The 10000-nt window shown below is 32.3% G+C and overlaps 1 protein-coding gene across 1 annotated transcript in view; it reads right to left on the bottom strand.

The window, feature by feature from the left end:
- Positions 1 to 3652: 3652 nt before the first annotated feature.
- AP-2mu (adaptor protein complex 2, mu subunit) overlaps positions 3653 to 10000 on the bottom strand; it is a 16084-nt gene continuing 9736 nt past the window's right edge. Inside the window, exons 8-12 of the mRNA XM_086556767.1 lie at positions 8852 to 8996; positions 8425 to 8560; positions 8114 to 8211; positions 7725 to 7836; positions 3653 to 5809 (exon numbers count right to left, since the gene is read on the bottom strand). Coding sequence (XP_086412893.1) covers positions 5675 to 5809; positions 7725 to 7836; positions 8114 to 8211; positions 8425 to 8560; positions 8852 to 8996 — 626 coding nt within the window. The 3' untranslated portion in view covers positions 3653 to 5674. The remainder of the gene's footprint in view (positions 5810 to 7724; positions 7837 to 8113; positions 8212 to 8424; positions 8561 to 8851; positions 8997 to 10000) is intronic.

Raw genomic sequence — 10000 nt, forward strand, 5'->3', positions numbered from 1 at the left:
GAGGGAGAGAGAGGGAGAGAGGGAGAGGGAGAGAGAGAGAGAGCAAACGCACAGAGTTATGGAGTCTCTTGGTACTTTCTGGGTGATTAAAGGTTTTTATCTAAATTTGGAATGTAGCAATTTATGTATTCTCATGAAATGACATTTTCATTGTCAGGAATATTTGCATTTTTGCAACTGAATGGTAACATCTAAACAGTAATATATGTATTACTAAATGAATAACTCAATATTTTTGTGAACAGTGATTATCCTCATTTTATTCTCATGTGGGCTACTTTGTATGACATATATTCTTACTTTTTTGTAATAATTACACCCCATGAACTTATAAACACTAACGAAAAAATAAAATAAAAATAAAAATGGGAAAGGCTAAACCCATGTAATGCTGTTTCAAATTTATTTGAAATTCCCAATTCTGAGATTAAAGATAATAATTTTATATATCAATCATTTGCAGATATTATATATATTTTAAGAACACATACTTATTTTTAATATTCCCTTCATCTACCTGTTAACTTGATTGGCAGCTGAGAGTAGTTTCTTCTATTTATTAATTGCTGCCATGAGTGCATGTATACATACATACAGTCAACTGTGGTTGTTTTGATATAGATAACTAACTAAAATATATATAAATAAGTAAATAGATAAAAAATATAAAAATGAATGAATAAATGAAATAAATGGTATGTGTATATATCAAATAAAGTCTCAGTTACAAATTCAGTTTTTCTATTGTTACCATTAACATTATGATAATATCAATGATAATGATAATGTTAATAACGATTATAACTTCTTAAAAAAATTCAGGAATGAAGCAAATAGATGAGGTCAGGTATGCCTAGTATTTAATTTCTTAATGGAGCCATCTGTGTACAATAAATATCCAAACACCAAACATGTTTCCAGTGTCAGTGGGGATGTACCTGAAACAGCATTTCTGCATCCGTTATCCATTGCTGTCTTCTAGGCCACTCACTCATAAAAAAGGAGATGTCTTCATTAAGATATGTCATAAGAAATAAACTGGAGAGTCCAACAGAGAATAATTGTATCCTCTGATAATTTTTAAAATCAATCATTATTTGTAAACAAAACCTTTAAATGTAATGGGGTGGTTGGGTACAAACAAGAACCAATATTAAAGAATGGGAAAGCAATTAATCATTCTTTTTTCTTTTATTCTTTCCAATTCTTAGAAGTAACTTCCTAAATATCTTTACTAAATTCTAATTAATAGCATTTCAATGAAATTTCAGATCTGGGTTACCCAATTGTAACTTCCTCAGTTTCTACTTCAAAATACATTTACAAAATTTTACTTCTACCTCCACGTTTGCCTCTTTAGTTGCTCACTTAGATTTCTTTTGCTTCAACAGCTAAGATTTGGCACAGGACTACTTAGAGTATAAAAACTGTGAACCTTCACAGAGCAATAATAATAAAACTTTTATTAATTCAAGTGACCTTTGCACTTGAAAAAAAGTGTATTTCTTTTACTGTTTATCAATCAAAAGTTGCTGCTCACAGTCATACATGTTTTAACCCAGTCACGACGGGGGCATTCCAGCCTTGCATGTTACAATGCCGGGGCTCTCGAACGCATAGGCCTAAATCAGTTAAATAAATGACGCTGTATGGCGTCACCCAGCGAACGGGCCTTGAATGCGCGGTACCGTAGTGTACCACCCATCCAGAGATGGTCAATTAAAAAAATACATATGCATTATAATCTTCAATAATGTAGGGAACTACAGATGTTGCCTACCAACAAGGTATCAGGTAGTGAGTATTGAATATAAATAAATCTTACTCCTTTTAATGAAAACATGAAAGATGACTTTATCAGAATTTATTGTGACAAATGTGGGAAAGGTATGAATGAGATGTACATTATTTGAGCAAGATATGCATTTCTATTTCATCACCATCAGAATCACACTCTAAGGTAGACATCATCAAAATGAATCTATTATATCACTTGCTCTCATTCATACCTTTTCCAAGTATCTAATTTTTAAAGAAAATTGGCTGAGAACACAATACTGTTCCACTAAAGATTCTTTCAAACACACTATTTCAAATAATTTTGAAAATAAGTGACTAGTCCTAGCTGTAAGAAAAATTAACTTGCTATAAAAGAACTACACAAACAATTAAAAAAAAGAAAAAAAGTTTGTCCATATATTGTGTCTCATTGTACCACGATAAGATAATGTCAGAAGTAGAAGAATGAGCAAACAAAAGGGAAATAATATGAGTAACAGCCATGACTGACAGAAAACCGTGTTTCCTGAAAAGAAAAGATTGCAGGATTTTGTCATGGCTACTTTACATATCATATCTTCATAAGCTGAGGACTTTCATATCATATCTTCATAAGCTGAGGACTTTCAATTGCTCCAAACCAATCATACAGAAATATGTATAGGAGTGGGAACACTTGCGAGTGAATTTGAGTACTAGTCTGTATTTGTTTGCCTGTCCTTGTATTATTCTTCATGGTATAAATGTAAATGTGATACATCACATTTGTATATGTTCATGATTAAAGTATTAACATATATGGATATTTTTTCTGTAACCATGAAAGCAGAACTACATTCAGCCTCTCTGTATGATCTAAATTTCGTAAAGCAAATCTCTCCACTAATTAGAACTTCCCATGCAAAGCAAACACCAAGTCTACCCAGTTTGCCTAATTACCTATTAGTAATTATATTAGTAAGGAAGAGAAAGCCACACCAGTCAGAGGATATAATTTTGCAGCATTTGCCAGATTATATAGTAAAAATCTGAAAAAAAAAACTATTTTATGGACATGTTAAAATATACATTTTTCAAGAGATGAAATTACTTGGTAGTTTTTAAAGTCTTTTAATCATATATATTTTCTTCTCTTTTATAATGCATACAAGTTTATCTGCCCCTTGAGAAACAGCGCTTCATATATTTTTCTAATACTGTGTATTTAAGATTAACTGTTTTACTGGAGGAGATATTAAGATAAAAGACAACTTTTGAGATGAAGTACCTGTTGTATTGTTCTTTATACAAATTCTTGGTGATCATGTCATCTGCTCCAAAGGGCAGTTCAAGTTGAAGAAAACTAACAAGACAATCCAGCTGTTCACTCTACTAGTTAGCATTTGATATTTTTCCTGGATTTCTTATTTGCAAAAATAAGTGGTAAGATTACAACAACCACTGTATTTTTTATATGAAAAATATGAGTTTTTCATGTTTAAAATTTCTTGTCATGTTACCGTATTTACTGCTCCTACTACTATTTAAAAACTAAATAAGTATAAAGTTTTCACAGCAAATGCAAGAGAAGTAAGCAAAATAAATAAAATAAATTTAGACACAGGTACTTAAAAATTATCAGTGATCTTGTATGGCAATATCATAAATACCATAATTTTCTCAAGTTCATAAAACTCCACCTTCCATATTCTTCCTTAAAGATATGAACGGTATTTTTCTATTGAATGGTTCATCACACTTCAAGAGCAGTTAATGGTCTCTATTATATGGAAATCTTCCCTCCAAATCTATGGCATGACAAATTTGCACATTCACATCATCACACCCACAAACATTACATCACCACATCAAGGATCATAATAAAAGGCACAAGACATTGAGGAGTACTTTTGTTCCTCTAAAACTACATGACCAGCGGTTGTAAATCAAGGCTGAGGTCCATCAGAACACGGTGGTGATGGTGGTGGGACAAGGAGGTCGCAAGCCAGGTTATGTCAACCCACACTTACGAGAAGAGATGGACCAACACACTTGGAAGGTGGTGGGGGCAATTTTGGTAAATGCAGTAATAATAATAATAGAAATATCATCCTGAAACTTAAATAGACCATGACGTCATCACCTGGGCGCACAACATCGGCCAGCCGGGACTCGACAGTATGGCAGAATTCATGCTGACCAGGCAAGAACCATGCAACTTTTTTCATTGTCTTATCAGAGGAGAAATATCTCATACTAAACTGCAACTATTAAAATCGTTCTGTGATAAGTAATGTATAATTACCTTGAATTCTGATTCAAGGGCACTAAAGTCAAATAATGAATATATAACATAATATTGTATGATGAATCTCACAAATGCATTTAGAAAAGGTTCTAGTCTTTTGTATTTAATGTTTTTTTATAAGGATCTACTCTTTTGTTCTTCTTTCTTAACCAAAGTAATACAATTAAAACAATGGTAATAATAATGATAATAAAGTGACTAAGAATTGATAAAACTGCCTGGCCAACAGAGTAGAAGGTACCTGTTAAAAGGTATCAGCCAAACTTCCACTGCTCATATTTTAGTCACATTACACCAAAGCTACTTCTTACCATGCCAAAGCAAAAAACAAATAAAAGAAAATGAATAAATAAACTAATGTTAAGGAGAAGATGCCTTAAAGCCCAATTAGAAGGATTGGAAAGTCTTTTTTTTGCCCATTGTTAGAAAGCAATTAATAAAAAATCAAAACACATGCAATAGAGATTTTATGTAAACAATCTTGGGAGCAACCAAGCCATGTGAAATCAAAGCATAACTTTTGAGACATTGATCAATATTTTTTTTCCTTCAAATTATTGAACATCAAATCTTTTAAATAAGAGAGAAAAAAATAAGTTTACTTTCCAAAGTCTACTGTGGCAACAACAAAAACAGACAAACATAACAAGAGACTGATAAAGTTTGTATCATTTTCGACAGAACGCTTTTTCAAAGTCATTTAGCAAAATCCACCATCTTTCTCACACCTATCGTTTCCTTACCATATAACATGGAACACCTGTGGATGTGACATCCTCCACAATATGATGACAGAGATACATGACAATACAGAAGGAAAAAGACCAAAAACAAAAAAAAATATACTAGACAAAAGTGGGGGGAATGTCCATAGTTTTTATCAACGTCACTGGCTAATTCTACACTGGTTTTATAAATGATAATTGAACCTATAGTCTTCAAATAAAAATTAAATGACTAAATAAATTTATATTATATATATTTACACATGCAAGTAATGAACAACTACTGATAACAACAACCTCTAAGCCTATCTTTTTATTGTTCTCGGTGAACACATCTCACGTCAGTTTAAACTTGGCTAACAACTTTGGAGGAAAAAAAAATAATAATAAATAAATAAAAATAAATACAAAAGTAATATAATGATAACTTCCTTTCTGAATATGACCTATCTGTTCCAGTGAATTATTACCCAATCTATCACTGACTTTCATATACTATCTGCTAAAAGAAAATGTACAATTACTGAAAAGAATATATGTGACCATTTATTTACCAATAAAAAGAATTTTTGCAGTAAACTTTCTAGCAAAATAACTTCATACTTTGCAATTAGTCACCTGATGATAAATTGCTTTGTTCGTTCTCTCTAAAGAAAAAAAAAGAAAGAAAAAAAAAAGAGATATAGGTGAATCACAACTTCAAACATGGTTAAATAAATGGAGTAGCTCGCCCGCCAAATACCTATCTCAAAAAAAAAATAAATAAAAAATAATAATAATAATAATAAAAAAAAAGGTAATAAAGATAAAAATAAAAAATACGATACAGCAATGCTGCAGTACCATGAACTACTGATCTCGACATAAACCAAGCTACATGGCATTAGCATCTGGTCTCGTAGAGTCCCGACCGTCCGATGTAGCGCACCCATTTGATTACATCATGGTCAGAATAGTTGAGCTTCGACTCAAACACCTTGAGGTAGCGAACCTTGAAGCCAGATGGGGCAAACGGTACCTTTGGGGGAGAGAGAGAAGAGAGAGAACATCTGTTAGTTTGGGGTATATTAATTCTGTTTGCATTCCCAAGTTGACCGTTAAACCTACATTTACAGATAACAAGACTAAGTATTGGGAATGCATTTCATCTAATCTAGTCAATTTTACTACCATAATAGACCTTCTATCAATCTCTGCATAAATTTCACATGCCCAAAGACTAAGTACAAATTTTCAACTAATGAATATTCACATATCTGCAAAAACATTTATTTCCCAATGCTATTAATCATACAAAATATTATGACAATTTATTTGCATGCATAAAAATTAAAAAGGACAATTATACTTACATTAAAAAAAAAGAAAGTGAGTGTTTTAACATGTTGAGAAACATGCATATTACATTGAACGAATGATATCACATCAATGCTCATGACATGTATAACAAGGAGTGTATATGTGAACATCCACATATCATTTAATTATTTTTTCAACAAAAACTATGGTGTACATGAACTACATACACATACAAACACATTTGCACATATCACTTCCTCAATCAAAGCTAAAATTAGGCATGTCACATCTAACTTTACATCAGATGAGCAAGAATCTAGCACCATGTTCAAATTATAAAGTTTGTCATATCTTATTTCATTATCTTTAAAATTACAAAGCATGATTAATGATCATCTTATCATAAATAGTTTACTTACTGTCAGCAATTTGCAATTTTATGTACTTGCCTTTAGCTTTGCAATTTCTCCAGATGGTGCTGCCTAAGATTTGCACATGTATAACAACAGATGCTTTCATTCATAATCACAGCACCTGTTATTGCCATTGCATTTTTGAAGCCAGCAAGAGACATGGGGAATGACATCTCTTTTGAAGTCAACAAATTCCTTACACTGGAACTACAACTTTTGTTTTCCCTAGTAACTTAAGTCTCATGTGCCTAGCGAAGAGAGCTATTTGCTTTTTGCTTTTTCTACTTGCAAGGCAATATGCCATTATAACTTACTAACATTAAAAGTGGGACTATTAACCACTGCTGCTCAAAAACAGTAAAGCTACATTCACTGGCTGAATCATAAACTACATTTGGGAAATTAAATTATAATAATGCAGCAGCTCTTGCTACTATAACCAGCTTCAATCAAGACTAAGCAAAGGGTACTTAAAAAACTGACATATGTAGAATAGTAAAGTTTCCAATTTGATAATTTCATCTACAGGGGGTTAAGCCAAAGAAACAAAAAATGGGCCAATAAGGTTTCCCCTGTTTCCTGTGAACTGTGGATTTTCTGCAATAAATACTTGTTAAATCTTAAGTCTTAGCAACTTAAATTATGTTCCCTGTATACACACAGAAAATCACATTTCCATATACATACTAACAATTTCTTACACACTCACAACTATGAAGATGATTAAAGAAATGAGAGGGGAAAATCAAATGTGCACCAAATAAATAATAAAAGAAGTTCCGTAAACATTTAACTCTGTTTGGTACCAAGAAAATGCCTGGGGAGTACCTACCTATACTTCTTTTAGGTTTGAACCTGGATTTTCTAGAATACTTTCATGTACTTTATACTTTGCCTAAGCTTCTTTGTTTTACATTTTACATTATCAACCCGTATAAAAAACATCAAACTAAAAATGTATAAAAAAAGAAACTGAACTGAAAAGCATATGAATATCAGCTCCATTGCTTGACAAGTTTTATTCCATAAAATCCAGGTAAATCACTTCTACGCAAGTCCCTGGCCTGCTCTTACAACAAGGCAAAAGCAAGCATCCACACAAAATATTAGCTATTGCTTAGAAATCCCAAACATTTAAATTACAGTAAGATATGCTTTAAAGAGAATCTTCATCTAAGCCTAAAAAAAATGCCACCACAGTGTTCTATTACACAAACTTACCTCAAAGTTCATAGATATTGGAGGTCTCGTCCATTTCTTCTTAGTATCAGTTTGCAACAACTCAATCTCAGCTGAAATTTGGGATTCTTTCATACCTCCCATTCTCTTGATCCTGAAAAGAGGAAGCAATTTTGCTGAGATTCCTTTCCTATCATTTATGATGCCCAGGTATCCATATACATGGACGACTAACTCATAAGTATCCCTAATAAAGGTCATGTTCAATGAAATAAGAAAAAATCTAACTATGACTGATAATGTCCTTTCCATCCTAACTATAAGGGAAAAATATAATTCCTGTTCTATTATTACATATTTCAATCTGGTCCTGAATCTCTGTGAAAGTAAATATATAATTAACATAAAATCAGAGATATGTTGATACTTACTTCCAAACGATAGCATTTTCCGATGCCTTGTATTTGGCTTTCCCTTTCATGCAGATGAGCTGCACACCAGAAGTATTGAGAGGAGTTGGGATGCGCACCTACATAGGAAGAGGTTGATTAGCTTGTACTGTAATTCAGTGAAACAAGAAACAAGCAACTATCACTTCAATCTTTATAAACCTAATGAAACAGAGTGATATAATAAAGTACAATATTCTTTGGAAAATATCATTATTTTCATATAAATCTCAAACCTCCTGAGACTGCTGGAAAGTTCTACTTAAAGAGAAAGTTACAGAGGAATCTTTTACCTCAATCTTCTGAGCCAAGAGCGAAGGTTTGAAGTTACTCTTGATGACTACTTTCACCTCCATTTTAGTGCGGCCTACCTCACGTACGAGGGGAATCACTCGGAATGGAAGGGAGATATCTTTCGTTGTGCGGTACCTGTAAATCACATGATTCTAATATTAAAACATGGTTTATTAGCAATGAAGAGTGTCAATTTATTATTACATGAATCCCAACTTTCTTATTCCATGGAACAATTTTTTTTTAGATAATTTTTAATGCCGGGAGAGATCTCATGCTTAGTCACTGCACATGCTTGTTATCTAGCTGGCGTGAGCAACATTACACAAACATAAGCCCTGGCATGAATGGGCTAAAAGAAATCTCACACAGAATCTACTTCTACTGGCTTGCATGCAAATCTAAGAAACATAAAGCTAGGATTACCTCATCAGCTCAAATTCACCATCAGGGGGGATGAATGATATGGAATGTTCAGTCTCAAACTTGGACAGCTTCACACACTGGTGGAACTGACAGTCGTCAATGGCAATACTGGTCTTTCCTGATCGTTGACTCTCGTCACCCGAACCTGTGGTATCAAACCAGCAGATTAGTCTTAAGTCTGTCTGCTCATTTCTTGGATTCTAGGAAAAGACATGTCATAAAAATAATAAATTACTTATGTGCTATCTACATTGATTTTCTTCATACGAGAAATTAATGCCATGCTAAGCTAGTCAGTATATAAAATAAAACTTTCTGAAATACAAAACTACAGTACTTACTTCATATCTGTTTATAATCAAAACCTTCAGATTTCTTGCTGACCTTAAAGTTTACATAAAAATATATATTTCGAAATCTAAAACATGGCTGAGAGCTTCTCACAGTTGGGAATAAATGTCAAACTGAATCTGAGTTGAGTTTCACACCTAAATATGGCATTAAAAATCATTAATGTTGGCAATAATTGACCAATATATAAGTATCTTTTAAAATATCTTATATCTTTGTAAATTCTATCATCAGTCAGTGACTTTTTTAATCACAATCCATTTCCATAATGAAGACTTATCACTAACGCAATTAATAAAAAAGAAAATGAATCACTGGAAATCCATTTAGATAAAGGACTGCCTGCTATTTCAAGCAATGATATGTAGATTACAAATTTACAAATATTTTTTATGCAGATTAAATTTGAGGAAATTGAAGTGATTGTTTAGTGTAGATCGTAAGACAAAACACTGATATTGTATTTATAGTCAAAAACTCAAAAAATGTAATGGCATCAAGCATCTCAATGTAAACCAATTCATATTTCTGCCAAAAATGTTTTAAGATTCCTTCCAGCATCACACTAAAAGAGAAATAAAAACTAAAATCAAATAAAAACTAAAAGGCCTCTTATTTCAAGTGTTCTTCATTATCAATGTAATTCTCATGTCCAGCTTTCATTTCAAAGCAATAATCGAAAAATAGATGCAAAACACAAAAGATTAGAGAACACAAACAAATGTAAAAGTCAATTGAATGTATTTTGTAGTTTGATTTTTACTTTCATCTGTAAATGCTGCAGCCAATAAAGGATTA

Source organism: Penaeus japonicus, unplaced genomic scaffold, assembly GCF_977035675.1.
Source record: "Penaeus japonicus unplaced genomic scaffold, GWHDUDI00000001_assembly GWHDUDI00000003, whole genome shotgun sequence".
In the NCBI taxonomy this organism is placed as follows: Eukaryota; Metazoa; Arthropoda; class Malacostraca; order Decapoda; family Penaeidae; genus Penaeus; species Penaeus japonicus.